This window comes from Phoenix dactylifera, chromosome 15 (assembly GCF_009389715.1).
Source record: "Phoenix dactylifera cultivar Barhee BC4 chromosome 15, palm_55x_up_171113_PBpolish2nd_filt_p, whole genome shotgun sequence".
Classification (NCBI taxonomy): Eukaryota; Viridiplantae; Streptophyta; class Magnoliopsida; order Arecales; family Arecaceae; genus Phoenix; species Phoenix dactylifera.
In genome coordinates this window covers 11,263,325-11,288,512 of record NC_052406.1, presented here as the reverse complement: position 1 = coordinate 11,288,512, position 25,188 = coordinate 11,263,325, and the positions used below count along the sequence as shown (strand labels likewise).

At 39.1% G+C, this 25,188-nt stretch overlaps 4 protein-coding genes across 5 annotated transcripts; 1 reads left to right on the top strand and 3 right to left on the bottom strand.

Annotated features, from left to right (window-relative positions):
• Positions 1-562: 562 nt before the first annotated feature.
• Positions 563-5,705, top strand: LOC103711531 (zinc-finger homeodomain protein 6-like). 2 transcript variants are annotated; one of them, XM_039134433.1, is made up of 2 exons: positions 563-1,788; positions 5,244-5,705. In XM_039134433.1, the coding sequence occupies exon 1, from the start codon at positions 875-877 to the stop codon at positions 1,772-1,774; it is 900 nt and encodes a 299-aa protein (XP_038990361.1). In that variant the 5' UTR covers positions 563-874; the 3' UTR covers positions 1,775-1,788; positions 5,244-5,705. The 2 variants fall into 2 exon arrangements, with proteins under 2 accessions (XP_038990361.1, XP_008795929.2); XM_008797707.4 differs by lacking the exon at positions 5,244-5,705 and adding an exon at positions 2,494-2,935 and having other exon boundaries at positions 564-1,788.
• Positions 5,706-7,356: 1,651 nt separating this feature from the next.
• Positions 7,357-13,775, bottom strand: LOC103711532 (ATPase family AAA domain-containing protein 3-like). The gene is made up of 8 exons (XM_008797708.3): positions 13,392-13,775; positions 13,183-13,278; positions 11,501-11,611; positions 11,028-11,337; positions 10,274-10,364; positions 9,814-10,150; positions 9,457-9,605; positions 7,357-8,135 (listed from the first exon to the last, which is right to left on the bottom strand). The coding sequence occupies exons 1-8, from the start codon at positions 13,635-13,637 to the stop codon at positions 7,631-7,633; spliced, it is 1,845 nt and encodes a 614-aa protein (XP_008795930.1). The 5' UTR covers positions 13,638-13,775; the 3' UTR covers positions 7,357-7,630.
• A 1,480-nt stretch (positions 13,776-15,255) lies between these two features.
• Positions 15,256-19,273, bottom strand: LOC103711533 (chromatin modification-related protein MEAF6-like). Its single transcript, XM_017843901.3, has 7 exons — positions 19,164-19,273; positions 18,803-18,897; positions 17,978-18,078; positions 17,005-17,074; positions 16,488-16,515; positions 16,349-16,409; positions 15,256-15,621 (listed from the first exon to the last, which is right to left on the bottom strand). The coding sequence occupies exons 1-7, from the start codon at positions 19,174-19,176 to the stop codon at positions 15,510-15,512; spliced, it is 480 nt and encodes a 159-aa protein (XP_017699390.2). The 5' UTR covers positions 19,177-19,273; the 3' UTR covers positions 15,256-15,509.
• Positions 19,274-22,337: 3,064 nt separating this feature from the next.
• Positions 22,338-24,312, bottom strand: LOC103711534 (protein RADIALIS-like 3). Its single transcript, XM_008797709.3, has 2 exons — positions 23,700-24,312; positions 22,338-22,651 (listed from the first exon to the last, which is right to left on the bottom strand). The coding sequence occupies exons 1-2, from the start codon at positions 23,960-23,962 to the stop codon at positions 22,627-22,629; spliced, it is 288 nt and encodes a 95-aa protein (XP_008795931.1). The 5' UTR covers positions 23,963-24,312; the 3' UTR covers positions 22,338-22,626.
• Positions 24,313-25,188: the final 876 nt, after the last annotated feature.

The following is a 25,188-nucleotide window of genomic DNA, read 5'->3' as shown; positions in this document are numbered from 1 at the left end:
TTAAGGACTAAGACTTTAGCAATAATAATATTTGTCGGTCTCACTTTTTCTCTTTCTTTCTTGCATGATGCATATTTTGCGTCATAGACGATACGGGCAACATACCGTCCGTCCTGGAAATGAATAGTTGTCATCTACCTCACAACTTGCCACGTTTGTCATGCCACCTGTATTGGATGCGGTTGATGGATAAATAATAGCCGTTCATGTTCGAGATAGCTGATATATTGCCTATCCAAGCATGAAAAGGTTTTGAACTCCTCTTTCTCTTTGAAAGGATGGAGAAACACAAAAAAGAGCTTAATTAAGGAGTGCTCAAGGATGGTGGACCCTCCCTTGAAGTGGAGAGTGTGACAGGCCAACAAGAGTGGTTCATGTGGTGTGGAGGCCCCATCATTTCAATTACTATACGAGCTTTGCGGAGCTAATGAATGAAGTTAGCAACCGGGAGAATTGGAATTAGAATTTGTTTGTAAAGGCAGGGACAGAGTAGGAAAGCTCCACATACAATCATATAAGAAAGCATGCAAAACTGGGAAATGAGCGGCAATAATACTGCTGGGGCCTCTTTGCAGCGTATGCGAGGGGTGAAACAGGAGCCTGTCGGTTGTTTTGGACTCCCCCCACCACCCGGATCCCACCAATCTCCAATCTTATCATCTTTTATCAGAATATCTTCTCCCTTCTTTCTTCGCCTCCCACTGTTTCCGGCCCCTTCTTTAGATGACTAGCGGGAAACGTCCTGCCTCTTGCCCTTCTGGTGTTGGACTTGCATGTTTAGTCCCTCTCACTGCCCCCCACCCCCATCTCCCTTCTGGTGTTGGATTTGATGATGGTTGTATAGAAAGTCAAGGGAGTAGAGTGGATTAATTCCATGGATTTCAGAAGGCAGGATGAGGAGGAGGAGGATAGCGACAACCCTCCTCCTCCTCCTCCTCCCGCTATAAGAGAATCAGCCTTGGGCAGGCCGATGCTCTCCCCCTCCTCGTCCCTCCTCTCTCCCAGAGGACCAGGAGGAGGAGGAGGAGGAGGAGGGGCAAGAAACGAGACCGCCGGGTCTCTGAGTCCCAATCCCACGGCCTCCACCCGTGCCATGGATTCATCAGCAGGTGCAATTCGGTACCGGGAGTGCCTCCGGAACCATGCCGCCAGCCTTGGTGGTCATGTCCTCGATGGTTGCTGCGAATTCATGCCCAGCAGCGACGACGCCTTCAAGTGTGCCGCCTGCGGCTGCCACCGTAGCTTCCACCGCATCGATGGCGACTCTCATCCCTCCCATTCCAACCCCAGCTCTCTTTACCATCTCCACGACGCCGCCCATGGTAGATCCCCCTTCTTGCTTCCACCAGTACTCCATCCCCATCCTCCTCCTCCTCCTCCTCCTCTTCCTCCTACCTCTCATCGCCACCACCAAAAGCAATTCATCTCGCCGCCGCCGGCGATCCTCGAACTTCGCAGCAGCAACAGTACTGCTGGCGGCGGCACGATGACGGAGTCTTCGAGTGAGGAGCGCAATGCGGGGGCCGGGCCACCGCAGCGGCCAAGCGTGGTGACCAAGAAGAGGGTTAGGACGAAGTTCACGACGGAGCAGAAGGAGAGGATGCTGGATTTTGCCGAGCGGGTGGGTTGGAGGATCCAGAAGCAGGACGAAGCATTGGTGCAGGACTTCTGCGCCGAGGTCGGGGTCAGTAGGCCGGTCCTCAAGGTCTGGATGCACAATAACAAGCACTCCTCCATTAGGAAGCCACAGCAGCAAGACCATCACGACAAGTGACAGGACTCTGAAGGGTATGAGAAAAATAGACTTTGTACTCTATTTGTATCTCCCTGGTTTGAACTATATGAAGCTTGTTGCCTCTCAACACTGGCCTGCACTTGAAATTTTATATACTTTATATATATATATATATGCCTCTACTTATTCCTCTAATAGCTTGATGACAAACAAAACAAAACCCATCATCTCCTTGTCCTCCTCTTACTAAACCACATATTTGTCCTAGTTAGGAACATAATCTTGTCTCTTGCTAATTTTATGCCTCTGACTACCTCCTCTACTATTTAGTGGTACCACCTCCCTAATTAATTTGTCGAGGTTCTTGGAATGTGGATGGATCGGTGTAACAACTATTCCCTTGTTCTTGCTTTCTTCTCAAACATTTGCAACTAAAATATTTGCAGCCAAGCACGTAATGGAAAACCCATCTCTAAACGTCACTTGGCTGTGTTGTGCCCGTATTACTGACAAACTTTTGACATCTTTAGATTTTATGGCCTACTACGCTGTGCATAGCATTAGCAGCTGAGCAGCATGTGATGTTTTTGTGGGCCTTTTCCTCTCCTTCTTATTGCTTCACTGGTTCTTAGGCATTGCCTTGAATCTGGTGATATACTTTCTTTGTACCTAGGACCAGTAACTCACACTAAGTACAATAATTAGCTCACTAAAGGGTTCAAATCCTTCCCTCCTAATTCTTCTTATTGCTTCACCAGGCGTGCAGTATCCTGCTATCTTTTGACCTAGAAGGCTTTTAGTAACAGGTCATGGGGTCATCAGATTTGAGAGAGGAGAGGATTGGATGTGGCATTGTTACCAGAGTTTTCCCTCTGCTGTCAGAAACCTTCAGACTTTAGGGCAGCCTGTGTCAATGGGGGAAAGAAATAGACAAAGGAAAGCTACAAAGATGTGACTGCTAAATGTTAAAAACAACAGATGGAGAAAAAAATAATTAAGTGTTTGTACCATGCAGCAGTTTGCTTTTTCAGGCGACCAGCCTAAATTTTGTTCTCCTCCATCATTGCTTCTAATTCAGATGGGCGGAGATCTCAGAACCTTCTTCATGTTGCTTCATTTAATACCTAACATAATCCATCACTTGCTCACTATGCTCTATCTTTGATGTGTGATACCTATTTATGTAGCATTTTTATATGTTTTAAATCTGAAATCAACTTCATTTCTAATCTTGACATGCAGATCACTTATTTTGTTCTCTATATATATATATATAGTTCTTATAAAATGGTTGTCTTTTTGTTCTTTCAATGTTGGAAAACAGAACTTCTCCTTGAATTTTGTTTTAGCGGCAATCATTAGGTATGACTAAATGTGGATGTCATAGGGATCCATATCTCGAGCATACTGCATTGCGTTTGGTATTATATACTGCATTGCATTTGGTACTATATTGGATTAAAGTTTCATGTGTGATCAGACAAGAGGTTCGAATGGTCTTACCTTTTAAACAATGTAGCTCAGCCGGAAGATTATATCTATGAAAATGCCTCAATTACACTTTAAAAAATAAAACTGGAATCTGGATTTTAACAGGATGGCTTCATCCAATTTCACTACATAATAGACAGCCTCCTTCGACATCATAGATCTCTAAAACGAGCCTTTGTTTGGAAAAAACAATTCAACTACTGAATGTTGTTTCCCTAATAAAAAGTCAACCTTAAATGCTTCAATTTGTAATCATCTAACCTGTAAAAAACAAAAAAAAAGAAAGCCAGTGTCCGATACTGATAAAACTAATGAAATGGTTCATAGATTTCCACTTCTTCTATATCCAAAAGGAAGAACAATGATTGGAAGCCATTTTGTTTATGGATAGAAAAATAGAAAGAGGGTACTTTTTTTTCACCTATCGATAAAATTTAACAAACTACTAGTTGATGCTAACAAAAGATCAAGTTAATGCGACATAAGTTCTTAACAAAGCAACTTATACTCCACATTCATGAGATCGCATTTACCAACTTCAATTACCAGCCATGATTTCAACATTGTTGGCTTTTTTTTTCTTTTTTTTTTTGAAGATATTAGTGCACTTAGTTGGGAACGACCCTTTTCAGAAGTCATGCTCTGGAGGAATTGAGAAAGTGAAGGGGCCTTCTGGACTTTTTATTAACATAAGAAGAGATGTATTGCATTTTGAATAGCAATTTGTGGTTTTGGTTGCCAATACAATCAGATTTTTGCTTTGACAAACTAATGGTTGAGTTCAACTGCATTGCTACATGAGAACTGGACTAATGTCCTATGTATCATGCGGCTCCTTTTTGTACATGGCTATTACCTGATAAGATCTAAAAGCCATGACCCTGCCATTCCCTAACAGCTAAGTATTATAGACATTCTGTAGACATTTTTTTGTCTTCTGAGTATAGAAAGAGAGCTCTACCTTTTCATTATTTATATTGTTTTTTTGGATGGCTGTGACATGAGATTGTGTATGATAAGAAAAAAAGACAAACTAAGTTGGCTACTGCAACTACCTGTAGGAAATCTATGTTCCATATTTTGGAGTCGGCATGCAAGAAAAGACTACTAAACAAGGACTCTCTAGGCTCAACATCGAGGGGGTGCATTTTAGGTCAATTTAAGACGAAAGTAAAACCCATCCACTAAATTAACCAGAGGTCTGTCTTCCACAAGGGGCTTATATACCCACAAATCTCATGATCTCATTGAAGAAAAAATAGAATCAAGGTAACAAGGAATGGTCTATTACTCCTTTTTAGATGAAAAAGCAAAGAAGTATTCTGTTAATTTCGTGTCTTTTTAGCGTCCAATCTACTTAATTCTTTTCTTGCCTTGGAACAACTTTATCAGCTAATATGTTGAACTCCTGCTGGGAAATACAATGAAACCACCTTGCACCACCCATGATGTCCAGGTGGCTCCACTTGATGTGGCTCAAAGACATCATGATAGCCAGTGTAGTTTTCCACATTGTCCAATGTCTCATAGATTTGTCTACTCCCAAGTAATTTGTGAGAAATATTCCATCCTATATGGAACCAATCTTAGCCTATGCATTCGAGTATAATAGTCTTGGTCAGATCAGATCAAAGCTAGACTTCTTTGCATGCTTCCTAAATCCTAATCCAGAAGCATGTCTCGGTTCAGAGACGCCTCGGAAATTTGCCATGCGGAAAACAGCGTCCGCTTTAATTAACGGCTCTTCTTCGTTTAATCCCTCAATTATAGCAACCAAGTACATAAATATTTATATATATAAAGGTAGACATCAAAATTCCGTGCAACAATTATGTCAACTTCAGTCCAACACGTACTCTACTCTAGGGTGAGATGCCTCCAAATTTTACCTGCACGTTATCATTTCTGATTGGTGCTGTACTGTGTGTTTAGCTGTTTTAAGTGGTTCTCTGATGGCCCGTGCAACTAAGGATTGTTTTGTTCGCGAGAAAATTTTAATATTTTTTTGATGGCTCAGTTTTAGATGGCGGGGATGGAAAGAGAGCGGGCTTTGTCATCAAGAACTCTAGAGCGAGGATCTTGGCGGTCGGGGACTGTCAGTTATCTGATACCTCAATTCTTGATGCGGAGTTGAGGGCCGCATGAGCCAACATCCGATATGCGCGACGTGTTCTGCAGACCAGCTCCATTCTGATGGAGGGAGACTCCGCCACAGTGATTGGATGGATCTAGAAAGGCCCGACGAGGTGGGGTCAGACCACCCCTTGACTCGAGATATTTGGGAGATGGGCAGTGATGGGGTGGCCTTCTAGACCAAACATGTGTATATAGAAAGGCAAACGAAGCCGCGGACTGGGTTGCTGCTTATGCGGCCAACCACGCGGGAGGTATGCTATGGACGACTCAAGGAGAGTTGCTTAGGGCACTCCGGGACGTTTTGTTTTCTGATTTTATTGGATATATTCGTACCTGTGTGATATGAACCGCCCGCTTAAGCAAAAAAATAAAAAATAAAAAATAAAAAATAATATATTTTTTAAAAAATTGATGATATTTAGTTGACTAAAAACATTGGCATATTTTAAAATAATTTATATTTGATTGCGCATCTATTTTTTTACAAAAATTATATAAAATATTTATTATATTTTTAATAAAAAAATTTTATTTTATTTTATATAAAAGCTTAAGGATATTTTTGAAAAAAATATTATTCTAATTTTTAGCCGCTGAAAATTAATTTTTTTATATTCCGTGATAGATTTTTTTTCTTTTATAAAATATAAAAACTTTATTTACATAAAAAACTACATTTTGCATTTTTTATTTAAAAATTTTAATCGAATATGAAACATCACTCTATTTTTCCGTTGATTTTTCCCTACTCTTTTTGCCCGCGAACCAAACCAGTCCCCAGTCGATATCCAACAATGTACCGTGGAGTTCCCTCCCTAATCATCCATCTTATGATCCGCCTTTTTGAATTTAGGCATCCACCTTATCCTTGTTACGTGTTTAAACACCATTTGCCGGAAGACATGCATGCTGTGATGATAGCTATATCGAATTCCTTAAACACTTCCTCTTCAAACCTTGGAGCGGAGTGGCCCAGGTTCGAAACGCGCAGGCATCGATTAAATGCGGAGATCGGATGACCCCGTTTAATATGTCCGTTGGAGTTGCCATCTGGTCTGCCAGTACTTAGGTGATGCTGGTGTGATGTACTTACACGTGGAAGGGGCTGCCACATTGGTGGAGCTCCTCCATGGGTGGGGAGGATATGAGTAAAACTTGTCTGCATGTACCGAACATTCTCCAGCAAGGAGGAAGTCCAGTGGGGATTGCTACGCGGGTGAGGTTCTCCTCACCCTTCTCTTCCCTTTTCGTTACACCACAAAAAAAAAAGAAAAAGGGACGACGATGGGTGGCCTCCGTCAGCAACATCATCGCCGCCTGCGGCTTTCCTCCGCCGTCTTCCTCAGCCACCCCTGCCTGCCCCATCTCCGCTTCCTGTGGGACCCCCCACTTCCCTCCCTCCCTTACCTTTGTTTCATTCGTAATCTCCTCTTCTACTATGCATAACCTCTTTCGTTTTGGCATGACATTTTTCATGGTTCTGCGACACTGGAATGGGAGTATAACCAATTGGCACTTTAGATGCATAATAAGAAGAAGACCAACTCACTAAAGCAATCCTCCCTTATTCTCCAGCAAGCTAACCTGAGGCACTGAATAACCTGGAATCAATCATAAAACAATTCCTGGACCATTTGGCCATGCTTTGCTGCTGCTGATTCATCAGCTTGATCATAAAAGTAACCATTTATAAGAATGCTGAATCCTTAAATTTAGCAAAAAGCTAAGGCACAAATTGGTTGTCCCTGGCGATCGCTGCGTTGGTGCCAAGGCAAGGCCAATCAAACTCATTTCAGTATCCTCTCGTACAGGTGATGTCAACATGAAAATTTTAGCCTTCATGTAATGCATCATCTCATAATCATTATTGGCAGGTGGATTCATCTATAACGCAAGATGGTTGAGCCTGTGTGCATGTCCAACTCGCATCGCACATTTTCCATTTTATCTGGCTACAAGTTGTATCCTTCCTTCACAATTTAACACTGTATCAGTTAGAGAAAGCAGGGGGAGGGCGCAAAACTTCATATAAGCATATCTAGTTTGGTTCCTCCGATCCTCTATCAAAATACAAATACAAATACGACGAGAGAAAGGAAATTCGCAAATTTGAGCGATCAATTCTTGGGCATTTCCCATACTTACTACTGATACATGAGCCTCAACGAAACAATCCTCATGAAAAATGGATATGAACTGCAATAAATTCTCTAAGCGAAAAAGAATTTCCAGAACCTCTTAGATGCATAATGCATAGAAATAAAATGTTCAATGTGTAGCCTCAGCTGCAAGCTTGATACGTTGTTGGTGCTCTGAAACCTTATAATCTACTATTTCCATAAATAGTTGCGAGTCCAAAACACAGTCAGGGCGTCCATATACGGCCGCTTGAATGCTGGCCATGAGCTTTGCGATCTCTCGACCAGAGAAACCCTCCGTCTTGCGTGCAGCCTCAAGGAGCACATCCTCTGTCACATCCTTTACAAGGATTTTCTGCTGCTTCCTCTTGAATAAGGAACGCCATCCAGATTTGCCATTATCCTCGCGTGATATGTATTGGTTCAAGTAGAGCTTTAGCAGCTTGAAACGCTCCTCCTCTCTAGGAAGTGGGAACTCGATTACTTCATCTATGCGGTCTGTGACTGCTGCATCAAGATCACCAGGTCTGTTTGTTGCAAGGACAAGAACCATATCCCTTGACTGGTCACCAGTTCGGAAAAGCAGTGCATTCAAGGCACTCCGCTGAGCCTCGCTCATAAGGGAGCTGTTACGCCTGATAAAGGGAGAATATAGAGAGAAGGCAATGAGAGAATCAATTAAAACAGTTACCTATGAAATCATGATAAAAGAGTTATCTATGGCATTTGGTCATGCTCAAGAGAATAAGGATACGTGCACAAGTCACTCAGTAAACTTAACAATGATTGGAGGACGATATCACAAGATAATCAACTATTTCCAAAAGAATATTAGCGAACCAATAGCATACTTTTAGAGGCTGAAAATCATCAGCTACATCAAATAGAAGAAAATGGTGCATGGAACAACAGTGCAGAGTTTATATTAGAAAATTGGTGTAGAATCAACAAACAAATGAAGGCCAACTTGGAGAAGAAATATAATTGGGAGGAGGATATTGCTTGAGCTAAGGGCTCTATTGACAAGAAAACTCCATTACAGGCAGGAGTTACTAAACAAAGAAAAGGAAGGAAGAGAGGAGGAATTGGTGGAGAGTGGCTCCCCAGATCCTTAGTTCTGACGATAGCGGCACATCTAAAATGGTGATTATTTTGTATTTCAAACCCAACTCATCTCTTCACACCATTCCACTCATTTTTAGGAGATACATAATGAATTAGCTGGTTGGACATCTAAACAAGCCCTAAAACCTGCCATTATCAAGACAACTAAAGAATTATGAACCATCATTTTATTCGACCAATATAGATTATTATCATAGAAAAATGTAAATGTATAGAAATTACCAGCAACTTGCTAAGTGGAACGCCGATAAGTTACGAAGGCAAAGATGTTTCTGTACACAAATCATCCCTTCTTATTCTCTTGCCCTCATTTTTGAGCAAGAAGTTCACTAGCTCAATAACACTATCAACCAGATTGAAAATCAAACCAAAAGGGCAACTAGTGCAGTCCATGATTTCCTACTAGAAAATATAAGACTGCCATGCTCCAGAATGAAAAACAGAATTATTTTTTTCTAGATTTAATGTTTAAAGCTGGTTTAAAATGTAAATGTTGGGAAGAAAGGGGTTCTTCTAAATCCTGAATAGACTCCATATGCATACTCAAATGAACACCATGAAAGGAATTGAATTCTCATATAGATCCAAGATTCAAGTGAAAGATATAAAGACTTGCTCAATATTCTTGTTTGGAAAACCCCTTCCACAACTCTGAGATTCTAATTTCCAAAATTTCATTGATGACATAATATTAGCAGATAAAATAAAACCTATTTTTCCTGGCTAAAGCATTGCAATTGGAGGTGATAAACCTCCAGCCACTAAGACAACCAGCAGGACATTTGGAAATAGGTTAAAAAATACATAAAACATATCAAGTTGGTAACTTACTCGCACAGAAAAGCATCAGCCTCGTCAATAAAAAGCAATAGACCTTTTTTGGATTTCTTAGCCCAATCAAATATCTCATGGATTTTGGTAACAGCTTGTGAACCCAAAGGTGCAACATCACCCCCAGTCATCATTGCATAATCCAGACCCTGTACATGATCAGGACAAGGCAATCAAAATGACGCTTCAAAACGTCTCAAATCATTTAAGATTGTAATTCAAATTGAAAAAAAGTTCCATTGTCTCAGCTATAACAAACATTTTATGAATGATGTGAGGGAAATAAGTTGACTAAGAGTAAAGTTAAAAACAAAACTAATAAGACTTTCTATAAGTGGTAAGAAATATGCACCATACCGATTTCCGAGCCATCTCCCTTGCCACCAAAGTTTTACCAGTACCAGGTGGTCCATAAAATAGCATGTTACGGAAAGGTGCTTGATGAGACTTGGTGTTTTCTGTTGCTCGAGCAAGTTGTTCAATCCTCTTATGTAATGATGGGTGAAGAACTATATTCTCAAAGCTAGTCCGATTTTCTGATGATGCCACCTTTCCAGATGCTGTGTTAGAGCCTGAACCCTTAATGCGTGAAGCAATTCCAGACCATGGAAACTTGGCAATTGACGATTCACGAATCAGCGAAGGCTGGCCCAGTATTCTGTTGATGTAACCCCACATAACTCTAGCACCTTCCCTATATGTATACAATAACCAAATAATGAGACAGTTGTACTTCATGCACAAGGATAATAAAGAGCATCATTTTAATACTCTTATTATAAATTATAATCTCATTGCTAGAGAAATTTCAGTAAACCTAGTAGTGTAGACACCAGCAGCGAGAGCTGTAACTCCTCCAACTGCCATTATTAATGTACCGCGATCAGTCAGTAACATCCTCACACCACCTACAGGTTTACAATGAGAAACCAAGAACAAGAACATAAGTTTTCATAGTGATGGCCGAGAGAACAATGCTAGATAATGCTACTTCTTGTTTTGAAAGTCATAACAAAAGACAAATGAATGCCAATCTAATTACACAAAGAATTAAAAAGAGAGACAAAGAACTAAGAAATTCGGATATTAATTAAATAAAAATTGTAATATAGTTTGCTATAATATTCAGAGGTTATAACAAACGATCCAATGAAAAGAATGATGCTTTTCATTAGTCTCTTATCAAAGTAAAAGAAAAGAAAAAATAAAAAAATAGGGGTAAAAAGAATAAAATATGAATTAAGGATAATAACACAATTGAAAAATGTATTTTAGGTGATCTAGTAGTTTTTTAATCTCATGAACTGAAAAGGTTAAGCAGCTTCGGTACAACATCAAATTTATTCATCTAATTATATAATTAATACAGAACCAAGTCTTGTTCTGAAGTGGTGGCATTGAAAACTCAAAACTTTGACTAAAACATTCTGCTAGCAAATGGGTACAGCCAACATACATTACCAATATACAATGCAAAAAATATACTGTTTTGGACAATTACTTGATTGCTATCATCATATGATTATCAAATGTTGAATTCAGAAAACCCCATGTCCACTTTAGCATAATACCTTCTATGTGGTTAAAAGTTGTATTAATTGCAGCAATCCATTTCTCTCTTTCACCCTTCATACGTTCTAAAAGCATTCTCTTGTTATGTTCTTCTGTCAGTTTTGCTTCATGTGCCCGACCCTCAGCCTCTGCCATAGCCTTAACTCTTATTGTTTCACGCTCTATCTCAGCTCTCTCTTTTTCTGTTTGGCGCACTTGAGCTTGGATTTGTTCTTCTGTAGCACGCCTTGCTTGTTCCTTTCTTTTGTTGGATTCCTCTTGCATTCTCACGAGTTCAACATTTTGTCGCCTCTGTGTTTCATGTTCTATCTGCAGAGATAATACAAGACTTAAAATTTGATATTTGGCACAACGTAGATCACTAAGTTCAAAGTTGAAGGCAGTTCTACTGACTAATTAGTTATTAAATGCATCCATAAGAATGAAGAATGATAACAAACTGAGACAAGAAAAAAAAAGTCACTTCAGCAACCTGCATTCTTTTTCTTGCCAACTCATCTTCATAGCGGGCCTTTTGTGCTTTGGTCTGTGCTTGTTGTTGGATCAAATTCCTTTGCTCTTCAGCCAGTTTCCGCTGCTTTTCCTGCCAAAAAATGCTTATGAGAGGTGTAAATCAGATGCCAAGTGATCTGGACTTGAATCAGGATTTTAACAACATAAATTTCATATAGACTATTACAATTTGTTTTCCTGCAGACTAGTGAAAATTTCTGTTCGACAGCCTTGTATAGCAGATTACATCATCTTTTCAAAGACATAGCTGATAGCACCATCAAATTTGAGAAAATATTAGCAAACTTGCAACTTTATAATTATCTAGGCCCCTCAAGCATTTCTATCTGAGAAGAAATTGATATTGTTTTCTTCTCTCACAGAGGCAGCTAAGAGCTTGAGAGTGACATATATGCCATTGCTAGAATTTAGTACTATTCTACAGGCAGCAACTGCCTAATCTGAGAGAAGGAAAATCCCCAAACAACAACTCCCTCCCACACCCTTTAGAATGAAGTCTAGACTCTAAAGAGTTGTTATGTTACAGTCAATGCATATCAAGCAGAAAGAATAAACCAGGAATTAGGAAATGCTGATCAACAAATCAACGAAACGAACTTATGAAACACAAACTTGAAATCATGTAGTGCTTCGAGCTTGTGCAACATTGCCATGGATAGGGGCAGCTATTGGTTGGGTTTGGGTCAAGTATGATGATATTCATACCTATATCCAAAGTACATGTATTAGACCAAAACCTAATGTACAAAGTGTTACCTCATAAACAACGAGCATCATGAATATCATGCAAGAAGAAACATAATGTTAGAGGTGAACGAAGTTTGGTTTGATAGTTTACTTCGTGGCTTTTACTATGTCAAGCGAACCAAAACTAGTCTTCTTGGTTTTTCCTAAGTCAAGTGAACCAAAACTTGTATACACACACAAAATACATATATGAAAACATGCACACATATATGTATGTTATCCACATGTATGTATGTATATTCTCAAGAACTACTCCTTGCAGTCCTGCCAGGAAATTCCAGTCCGGTTATAATCAAGGCTCTTAGGCATAGGATCAAAAAAGATGGAGCAGGTCTTTTGCAACTGAGAGGAAACTTAATGTTATAATATAGATACATGATGGAGTAGGCCCTCAAAGATTTGCAATATGGAAGCAAGACAATACAAAATGCTTCCCCCCTCCCAATAGCTGGCTATCCTTAACAACTTGACAAAGCAAATAGCTCAACGCATGAGCTCACTACTAAACAGTGATGGCTATAGTTGTGGTGTAGAATGCTACGTATTACTTCTGGACAGGAAAAAGATTCCAACTTTGCTTGGCACCAATAACCATAGGCATCTATCCATCTCAAAAAACAGATAAAATTCACTGCTAACATCCTATTGATTAGAAATTCCAATAACAACATGACACTGTGACAGCATGTGATAAAGTAATGAATCTTGTAATAATCAACCAAATCTTACAAAACCCCGAAGCCCAAATCTCCTGTAACCCTCTAAAGAACATTAATTTAGACATGTTGAGGCGAGAAAAGATAAAGATTTATGAACAGTTTAGTTTTTAAACATGCACCATAACTTGATAAAAAATAACGAAAGCAACGACATAATCAGAAAGGAGATGCTTACTATTTCAGTCTCCGCTTGCATGGCAACATATTGGGCTTTCTCGGTCTCCACCTCCGCCAGTCGAGTCTCCTCCTGCTTCCTCATCAGATCAAATACCTGAATGCCATTACCAAAGAAGAACGACCCAAAGAAGATTAGACCGAGAGAAAGAGGAAACAAAGGGGGTGACGGAGATGGGTAAGTTCCGAGCTTGGCAAAAGAGCAAACACCTGCTTGGCGTAATGGGAGCTATTGATCTCCCGCAGGGCCTTAGCACCGCGCTCAAGCGACTCGGGGTCGAACCCACCAGAGGACGACGAGCCCCCGCTAGGGTTCTCGGCGGCCGGAGGAGGAGAAGAATAGGGGAAGCGGAAGGGGCTGTCGGCGTAGGCGCGGTCCGCAAGCGCGGCGAGAGTGGCCGCAGCCGCCCCCGCCGCGGCGGCGGCCGCGGAGCGTGGCAACCGGAACGGCAGCATCGACGAGGGAGGCGCGCTTGTTTAGAAGCTCGCTCTCGCTCCCATGGACGAGACGAACGTGAGAGAAAAGAGGAGGGCTTTGAGCGTTTTATTTAGAGTTAAAAGGAGGCGGCGCGGCCTGGGGTTCACGAAGGGAGGAACAAGCAAAGCCTTTTTTTTATATTTTCAAAAATAAATAAACAAATAAATCCCGGTTGACCAAAAAATAAATAAATTAATTAAAAAAAACTTTTCAGGCGTCTTTGATACTAATGATTTTTTTTTATTTTTTATTTTTTGTATTAGATGGCAAGCAACTGGGCAAATTTCGAGGGGCATAGAGTTGACGTTTGTCAGAGAGTGACATGCCGAGGTAAATGGAACAAGAAGTATGCAATATAGCTTATAACGGGAAATGTATTTTATAAACCTATTTGTGATCGAAGTCATGAAATGCTTATGATTACAGGTTAACGTTGTAGTACTATCGATGGCAGTGTTGCTCTTTCTTATCATTGTCAACCTTCTTACCAATTTTGGTTGACAGGTTATTACCTCTCAAGAGGTGACACATAGGGTTTGACCATGTTGATCTCTCCCTCTTTCCATCTACCTAGAAAATATTCCTTCCTACATGCTCTATATATAGAGAGAGAGATGAAGAGATGAACTGTGCTCTTCTCGAAAGAAAAGGATATCCACTCTTTTTAATTCTAAATTCAAATAATAAGATATCCATGATGTATGTTACTGAAAATATTTAGAAACCAAAAATTAATTTTCAATGTATACACATATTAATATATAGAAATTGTGGTCAATTAGGTAGATTTTTAATTTAAATACTTTAATATACTAATACAATGAAAACCATCTAATTTTATATCCAGCCAATCGGTGTATATGAATTTTTATTTTTAGATATTATTAGCAGTACAAATATGATCAATCAGGCGAGTTTTCAATTTGGATGCTCCATTATCTATCCTGAAATCAACCAATTGATACATTCTCATCTCAAGAAGAGCATAGTCCATCCCACACACACAGATATATATCTTTTGCTTTTATCAAGATTAATTTAGAAGTCAGACTTGCTATACCTATTATAAAACTAGATATATTTGAAGCCATCAACTTAATTGACTATAAAATACAGCTAAAGGAAGTTGTACAAAGGATGAAGCAGCAGTAAAATTGTTGCATTAAGGTCCAAGCCATTGCAACTCATATTTGAATGGATCTCAACTTCCCGCCTACAAATAGAATAGAACATCTACCATTCCTTAACTTGAAAATCTAATTCAATCTTTATCACCCAACGTTGCTTTGGATGGTACAACGTCTTACTGTTTTGACAAGAGGTTGGGGGTTAATACACACAACATCGAACATCGCTTTGACACTCTAATTATACTAAGCCCTGGCTACATGAGCATCAGCTCAACCTACCAACAAGTCTGTCACCAAAATGATAGGACTACACGTCACACACCAAGGAAATAGCTTTCAAGGTTTGAAACACCAACCCCACTCACTGGATGAAGCCGAAGGGTACAACTGCTAGTGAGAAACTAAATGTGTGTGAGATTAAGTGGCATCAAAAGCACCTTTTTTTTATTTTTACCACAGCAAAATATAACAAAAGAAAAAAAAACGGTAGATAATGTTCACAGTACACTAATTTATACAACAAATACAACTGATAGCCCATGGTTAACCATCATACCAGGCCAGGTATGGCCTCATGAGGTAAATCTCTGAAATCAAACGTTAGAATTCAAAAATAAAGTCTTTACATCGGATAAGCTGAATTGACCAACATGGATAAATAAAATCTACAGCAAAGACTGAATTCATATTGCCATAAATTGCCAAACTGAAGTTGATATATTATCTCATAGTTATGTCAAGATCATCTTCATCATCTAATTCTAGCTCACTTGATGGTCGAATTCTCTTTCCCTCTCTCAATACTATTCTTCCACCCTTCTTCGGTTTTCCCCTGGAAAATGGAATTATAAAGTTCATACATATGCTTTTAAATCATGCTGTTAAGTCATATAAATAATCAATAAATTTCCACAGTAAAGAATGCAGTACATGATTAAAAATATTACCAGCTAAAATCTATTCCTTGCATTCTGGTATTCAAATTTTATCCGATCTAGACCAACATTCTGGATCTAATCAACTTTTACAAATAGACCCGAATATTTTCAAACAAAGGTAGCCACAATATGAAACAATATATTGCATAGACCCGAGTATTTTGGAACACAAAAAGACCACTGCTGTTTATAGAGAATAACATGTAGCTCTATTCACTGTGGGACTTTGGAATACTTCTCCTCCCATAAATTACAGGTTTGCAATTATGGATGGCGATGGCATTCCAGATCTTGTGGGAACCTTTTGAACTTCACCCAATTACAATAAAATACAGAAGCAAGAAGCCTCTTGCTATAATTTTCCCAACAGAGGTATGTAAGAGATTCCAGAATCACATAAACTTTCAGTATAATGGTACATGTGGTTGGTTATAAAAAATCACAGTTTTGCAATCAGAAACAAAGTTGAGACTCTCAGATCTTGTGGGAACCTTTTAACTTCACCCAACTACAACGAAGTGCAGGAGAAAGAAACCTTTTATTTGTAACTTTCAGGCTTGATGCAACATTTCACTTATTTATAGGTCCATTGGAAGGAAGAATTAAGAATAATGTACTTACTGTCCATTTGCATGAGCGCTTCCACCCTTTGACCGTCCAGGACCATAGTCAGACCTTCCATCTGCCACAAACATACAAGTATATCTTTCATATCCTTGCGCATATTAACTATTACTTTTATCTATTGTTAAAAGCTCACCATCCCTTCCAGCTACATGCTCTTCAACCTGAAACATAGGCAAAGAGGGGTTGTTACATTTGCTTCTTCCCAAAAGAGTAAAGAGATTCAGAAATATATATAAATTATCATAATTTTTTTCTTGGTGGAATGTTGTGTCTCCTATTACTTCATGTATGCTATTATAAAAAGGAAATTGAAAATGATTACTGTGTAAATCCACATGAAAAGTTCAGTTAAAAGAAGTATAGATTGATGACTTATAATTGTAAAATTTCCAGCAACTGATGCCCATTAAGAAAGCCAGCAAGCATTATATAATATATTTAGTTTATATGAGATCCCTATTTCAGGTAATTATAAATTCAGCTGCTTGATCGATTAATTATAAAACCTAAGTATAGAAGAAGATATATGCTCAAGAAATTTCAAAATCAACATGTATGTAAGCTTATCTGCACGGATTTTTTTATGTCGTCTATCAGATAGAATAAGCTTATATTCAGGCCCTGTTGAATAGGTGGTAGTAGTTACATACAGCTGGCGAGGTAACAGATGACAAGGAGAATAGCCTTTCTTCAGGCTGAAACTTCCTGGAGCGCTTTAGGCTGAAGGCACAATTTCAAACAAATCTATGTTATCAACAATTTGAATTACCTCAAATATACTACACCCAATTTATATGCTCAGCAAATTTCTTGAAATACTGTGACAGATTCTCAAAAAATTAGAAGAGATAAAATTTGAAGCATCATTAGCCTATTGAACAGATGCAACAATATGAACTCTACAATCAATAGAGCGTCAAAGGAATATTGCTACATGATAGTTAACCTAATAAACAAGCAAATAACAATTTAACCTCATGAGCTGCTTTAATATGGCCCAGACCATCATGATCACAATCCTAATTGTTAATCCTTATCTATGCTATTGCAGTGTAAATTAGCACCCCTGAATTTGATAATAGATCAGGCAAAACATTAACTATATCGCTGCAATTTGAGCCACATAGACAAATCTTAACTCTATATTCATTCAAAAGAATATAAACTTGAATGCCAGTATAATTAAGTCAAAGGGCCATGATTATTCTTCAAACATAGGATTGCTGATAGAATATTTATCATTAAGTCAGACCAAAGATGAGGAACTTTTAAGAGAAAGTGTTTGATAGTTTTCAAATGCTGGGAAGTATGCATTGAAGCATTACTGACCATTGTCATGTCGAGAGCAGATGAATATACACTTATACAGAAAAAAATAAGATTATTTGGTCTGAAGCAAGATGAAGTGGTACAAAAATAAACATGTGAACACAAAGGAAATTTGTGATACTCATATGGAGGCAAGACATCAAAAGGGACATGTAATCAAAATCGACTAAATTGCATCCTGATGATTAAAGATTATGAAAAAGTTGAAAATGCTGGTTATTTGCATAGATATAACCACATCAACAAAAATTACATTTCTTACACGAAAAATCAATTAAATTGAAAGCAACTTACTTGGTATTGCTCTTAGATGAAGATAAAAAACCTTCAAAGCCCTTCAATACACTACCACACTGGTTCGAATCTTGTAAGTAGGTAGTCTCTAAGTCATAGACCTTCAAAAAAAAAAACAAAGAGTATGAAGTGGACTTAAATTTTTGCATTTAGGATTAAAAAAAAACGCTTTCACAACTACCAACTGTAACTGGTAAAAAACAAGTTGAAAAAAAGAAAAAGATGAACTATCGGTATGTGAAAGAAAAACACAGTACGATCCGATATTCACTTTTCAAAACCTTGAAATCAAGAATTTAACTATTTCTCATTCAAATTTTCAGAAATAATAGCTCTCCATCCAAAGCAAAAAGAGGGGACCAGACAGTTCCCACTATCAAGATGCAGATAGCGAACTCAGAAATGAGAATCTTGAAACACAAGCAACATTTCATCTCTGCACGGGAAACCAACCGATGTTGCAAACCAAAAAAAAGAATCAAAATAAATAACTGAAGGAAAAAAAGAATCTAGTAATTTGAAAGTGGCAATTTTGCACAAAAAGGGCAAAAAAATCAAAATATTCCTGCAAAAGAGCAGCAAGAACATCGAGATCCCATTTTAAAGTACAAGAATAGAAATCCAACAACATTAGAAAACCGAAGCACTCAAGCGAACCAATTAACCAAGTCAAATTTTACGAAAACCTAAATTGAATTTGCACAAAACAAGGGGCAAAGTTCTAAACTTTACATGAAACCGTTAAAGATTCAAACCTCAGGGATTCATTTCAAAGATCATTAATTAATATAAACAAACGGGGGAAAAGAATGGAACAAGACCTACTTGCCTCTCGATGCTTCGGAGCTCCTCCTGGAGCTTCTCTCTCTTGTTCACCAGGGCCGCGAGAATGGCCGAGGGATTCGAGGCCGCCCTTTGCCCTGAACAAAACAAATTTCCAAAAAATTACACTGAAACTAGGGTTATGAGGAGGAGGGGGGGGGGGGGGTTCGAGATTACACCAGAAAAAATTAGGGTTCGAGATTTGTTTACGAAGAGAATTCGAAATCCCGAGAAACTAGGGTTCCCAAGAAATAAAAAGATTTCGATTTTTTTTAGGTCGATTTCGATTTTCGAAAAAACAGTTTCATTTGATCTTTCTAGGGAAAGAGAGGGCAGGAGAAACTTAGGGTTTTTCAAAGCTTACCTTCCGACTCCATCCCACCCGCCAGATTTCGAATTGCCCCCAAAATTAGACACGAAACTCCATGATCCCGATTTCTCTCTCCATCTCGTATTTAAGCAAGATCCAGATCCAAGTTGACTTTTAAGATTCGGACAGAAAACTTGTAAGGTGAGATACAAGCCGGATCCGATGTAGATCATGTCAAAAATTCATCAATCCAAATCTGACTTGTTTATTAAATAGGCCAAAATTTTTAATCTATATCCGACTTATCTATTAAATAAATAATCTAACTTGACCCACATAACTATTTATTAAATAGGTTAAGTTAAGTTAAACAAGTTAGATGGGGTTTTAACCGATTAAATGGATTTAAATATATTAAATGGATCAGGTTAAACAGATCAAAAATAGGTTAAGTAGCTTTCCAAGATATTAAAACAGATTAAATGTGTTGGATTATGATTCAATCTAATTATTAAACAGATCAAAATGGGTTAAATAAGTCAAAGGTTTAAACATAAATTCAATCCATCAAATAAATATATTTAGATAGGTTGATTCATTTACGACCCAAACTTATTTATATCAAACCTAAATATTTAAAGTAGAGCATTTGTGGATCAGATTGATGAGTCAGGTCAAAAATTACTGCTCCTAGAAACGAGATGGAGAAATGGATCCGTTCGTAGCCGCATGATGGCGTGCGTGGCTCTTAAAGCTTTATGAGGATTTCGGTGCAAGGCTATTGCACATGGCACAAAGTGATTAGCCAATAGTGCACAGAAAAGTTTTGGTAGCTGGATGAATTTTGAAAGCTTCATTACCAAGAGTGTTCTGGTGAGGAGGGGGATGGAAATTTCTCCGTTATGTTTGGATCGTCTGGAGGTAGAGGTGACGATCAACCATGTCTCAAATTTGGCGACAGGCTTCCTTCCTCCCTCCGAGATCCACTGAGTTTGTTGAGGATCTACTCCGACATCTGAGGTCTGCCTTTCAATCTCCAAGTTCTGTTGCCTGGGGCATTGCTGGTGCCCATCTGGCCCATCCCATTTGACTGGATAGCAACGACAGAGTCTTCGAGATCAAGAGGGTCCCTCTAAGGGTTGTAGTAGATAGAGTTATCCGTTAGGCTAGTAAAGTATCCGAGGCTTTTATGACTGCTTCATCTAGGGTGGCTAGAGATATCTAGAGTTCCCCTTTTGCTGCTTCAACACCTAGGTATGTACTCACATCTTGGGAGCCCCTACCCTCCGGCTACCTTAAAGTGAACTTTGATAGCAATATGTCTGCTGGTGGAGGAGGCATGGTGCAACCTTTGTGATTAGGGATCATGAGTCCAGGCGGATTGTGACCAGTGGGCGACGCATCTTAGAGTCATCTCTTTTGAGAGCAGAGCTCAGGGCAGCATGGGAGAGTGTCTCTTATACGAAGCGAGTTTTGGAGGCCCAGTGCGTCATCCTAGAGGGGGATTCAGTGGAGGTGGTAGAGTGGATTCTATAGGAGAGGCCAGGGGTCTTCGACTATCCACTTTTAGAGGACGTCGGACGGTTATTGTATAAGTGTGCTGTTTTCCAAGTTGGCCATGTGTTTTAGGAGGCGAATAGAGCTGCTGACTAGGTTGCCTCCTTTGTTGCTTATCATTCTGGAGAGATTCTTTGGACCCATTGTGTACCTGTCCCTTCACCGCTGTGGAGTATTTTATCTTTTGTCTCTGTAGGCAATGCTTACGCGAGATTAGTGTGAGTGGCCGGTTTACCCAAAAAAAAAAAATGAAACTATATTACCATTTTCTTTTCTCCCTCTCTCTCTCTCTTTACAACCTAGCACTTGAACTCATTGCGGCTCTGAATCTTTGAGGATCTCATTTTAATGTGACCAAGCGTTTCTTGCAGAGCCTACCCTAAGCAAAACGCAAATGGATATAACTACAAACTAGGTTTGTTGCATCAAGTTAGATTGGAAAGGCAAAAATTTTAGATATATTTTTTCACATTATTTGATGCCAAATATGATAAATTGCAAACGACGTCATGAAGCATCCCTCAATATTTTTTTGGGAATGAATGTAAATATATGCGTATGCACATATAATGCATTTGATTTGGAAAGAGTCGAAGATGCTGAAAAAGTGCGCACGGTGAGCATTCCATATTTTAAAAAATGAAGTAGAAATTGAGGTGGATTCAAAACGAGAGAGTGTCCACCATAATGGTAAGATGGCTTAGGGATTAAAAAAGAACAAAAAAAACTAGGAAGAAATTTCAATCAAATTCCGGATAAGAGGGCGAGGACTGAACTCAGATCCACGGTATGGATCTTCAAAAACTTTATCAATTGCACTAGTTAATATGAGCCTTTAGTAGAACTAAAAGTGTTTGGGAATAAGAAATTACAAAACCAAGATGCCCATCATGCTTGACTGATGAGGGAGGCCTAAAAGGTTGGCCCTCCCATTTCACCCAATTGCTATATCTAGGAGGTAGTTTTATCTTCTTGTGTGTGCATTTGAAGTCATTTTTGGAGAAAAGTTTACAATAAAACTATACAATGCTAATCTTGTAGCATGCCCCATTGATGTTAAATTTAGCATATTCCATGTGTAGTGGGAGAGTCTAGTTTAGGGACTCTAAATTTATTCGACTAGCAAAGGGTTAGGGCTAGCTCTCGCACTTGTAATCCTTGATTGGTGCTAATCGTGCATGAGTTTTTAGACTAAAAGCATAACAATCAGAAAATATTAATATTTTTTTAGATGGCTTGTTTGTTCTATTCTTAAATTGCTGCTAGCATGTTGGTTGTCTCTTGGAAAGAAGACATCCAGAAGGATGCAAATTTCAATTGTATGCAAAATCTAAGTAATATTTACTTCTGATTTGTCAGAACTCATCACCTCACTCAAAAAGACTAGCCATAAGATATTATTTGAATTTCTTCATCCTATATAAGTACTCAAGATTTACCTAGCGAATAACTGAGATGAAACTAAATACATGCCCATACAAATCCTCACATGATCAATTAAGAAAGCTTAGTCATGGAAGAAATTATTTTTTTAAAAAAAAACATGGAGACAATAATAAGAGAAAATAAAGATACTTCATGGCGGCGAGCTTTTTAGCCCTCCTTTTCCTTAAAAAGAAAAAGAAAAAGAAAAAGAAAAAGAAAAGAAAGATAATCCATGTAGCTTTCCCGTGCCATGGAAGGGTAGATAGATTTATATCACGCTTGCATTTAAGGAAATAGGGACATCTATTAAGACCAGCCCAAACTATACATCGAGCAGCCTTTGCTTCGGTATACACATGAGGATGGAGAACTTGAAGAGAAGAAACATAGATAGAAAGTTAGAAACAAAACTAAAGGAGAAGCTAGCCATCAGCAAATATGCATTATGGTTCTTTGCTCCGATCTGCTTTCATCAGAGAAGAACAAGGGCCTTACTACTTGATACACCCTTGGATGCTTCCCTCTTGTCTCTGCTTCAGTTGAGCTTGAGGTACCTCAGCCTGCAAAAGAGAGAGAAATACTAATTAGTATTCATAACAAATGGTCAAACTATACCAAGTTTTGGCACCATCTGGAAGTTAAAAATGGAGTGTAATATAATAGAAAACCTTTTCAGCGAGACAGCAAGAGGACATGAAAAGATAAAGGCAACAAGCCTGCAAGCGTGACATGGAATAGAGTATTTGCAAAGCTTGGGTCGGCCATAAGCTTGGGAACCGACGGAGCTTTATCAGAAGCATACACCTATTCTTTTTTTACCTAAAGATTAAAAAAGCAAGAGAGAGAGAGAGAGAGAGAGAGAGAGAGAGAGAGAGAGAGAGAGAGATATGTTTGTTTTAGGTCGGATGGGACTGCGGGAGGAGAAGATATGGTGTGTCAGGATTAGGTCTCCTGTGAGCTTGGTGGGCTGAGACAGGGACAAAGGAATTTGAACTGAGGGATGAATGTGGATGGAGTCCCTTGTTATCACATAAAAACAAGAATCCCAACTGGGACTTCTGGTTGGCCTTTTACCCAACTGAAAGCTACCGTTCCCTCTCAAGTCTTAAGTAATTTAAAACAAAAGAAAAGGTAGCAGCAAACTTAAAGGAAGTTGCAGGGGAAGAAGAAGAGAGAAAAGGTGATGGGTCAGCCATGACCCACATAGGAAGGAAAACCAAATGGAACAGTAATCTGTGGATTTTGGCTCATATAGCAACTGCTCGTGAATTCCTAATTGCTTAACCAAAAGGAGGAAGTTAAGAGATAAGAAGAAGAGAACGGAGTGGCCCATGGAATGATATTTTTTCTTTATGGAAGAAGTGTAGATGGAAGAAAGTGTGGATATAGTGCGTTTTAAACTTTACACAAAACAGAGCTTCCAAAAGAAATTGGGTCGCTGGTTTGGTCTTATTACAGCAGCACTTGAGAAGAACTAGTGTTTATCTCACACATCCAATCTTCTTCTTCTTTTTTTGTTTTTAATACAAATAAAAAGGTAAACAGAAGCATAGGAAGGAAAAATAATGGTTAAAGGAAGGAGCAGGGAATGCGCTTGCACTTAATTACCTCTGCTCCTCGTCCATGGTAGAGGAGTTATTATTGTAGTTGGGGAATGGCACCTGGCCTGACTCGATGTGCTTGAGGTCCTCAACGAGCAGCTCATAGTGTCGCTTCACCTCCTCGGCGGACTTCCCCCCGACGGCTCGCGCAACGTTTTGCCAGCGGTCCGGTGTGTCCTTGTCGTACACCGCCAGTGCTCGCTCGAAGAGCTTGTTCTGCTTTGGGGTCCATGAGGAGCCCGTGCTGCGCGAGAACGATCCTGATGCCATTTTCGATACCAGTTGGGATCTCAAATAAGAGAAGAGAAGAGAAGAGTGTTTAAACTCTACGAAGGTGGCAGAGAAGGGGAAAAGGAGAGGGAGTTTTGGAGGCCTGGGGTGGTGGGGGAAGGAGGAGCCAGGGGTGCTCCTTATAACCCAAGAGGGGAGTGGGGTTTGAACTTTGAAGGGTGGTGGGATGGAGCCAGTTGGCGAATAATACTTGGAAAAGGAAGTGAGAATGAGGTCTGTAGCATCACAGGACAAGGGAACTAGAGACGAGTTCTATGCGTCGGGGGGCGGCGAAGAATCACAATAACGTAGGGGAATCACCTCAGTTTATGGTCTTGGGGAGGGGGATTGAGAGAACCTTTTCATCTCTTTTTTTTTGTCGCCCAACCAGTGGAGAATCACCTTCCTTTCACATCCATCAGTAGAAATTTTCCCTTTTATTTCTTCTTTCTCGTTCAATCATTCTTTTCACGAACGCCGTAATTGATGACTGGTATTCCTTAAAGAATCAATGAACTTTAATGAGTTCTTGCATGATGCCAGCCCCCCACTAAACTGTCAAGTGGAAGTCACCTAATTGCTTCACTTCGTCCGAAACAACTCCGGTTCATGCCTCTTCTCATCTGAATCCCTATGTTTTGATTTCTCTTACTCTTTGGCAATTTATCTTGCAACATTTTTCACATGACAAGTGGAGAGGATATACTAAAATGTGTTCCAAATCGCCTATGAGAACTTCCTTAGAGTCAGCTTAGGGTTCAATCCAAAAGAAGAAAATGTAATGGTTCGTGGAGTGCATAAAGCGAGCATTCACAGGCTGTTTGGATGCCTAAAGAGATAAAATTAAGATCTCCTTGGCAGGAATATTAGTTCACAAATATATATACGATAAGTTTCTTATTGATCATAGCAGTCGAGTGACAACAAATCTTTATCTTTCAAGAGTTTTTTAAAATAATCATACAAATTTTTTTGAACTATTTGAAATTTTTTTATTTTTTTTTGAACTTTAATTTAGTGCAATCAGATAGCCGAACTTTTAAATTTGTTCAATTCAGATCTTAATATATATTTTGTCTGGTTGCCACAATGAATTATTACATGGCCGACTTATATGGCAGAAGAGGATGATGTCTCAGTGACATCACGTGACAATTCAATCATGGCAGCCCTATGAAATTCATGGTCAATATCTAAATTGAACGAATTTATAACTTAGATAATTT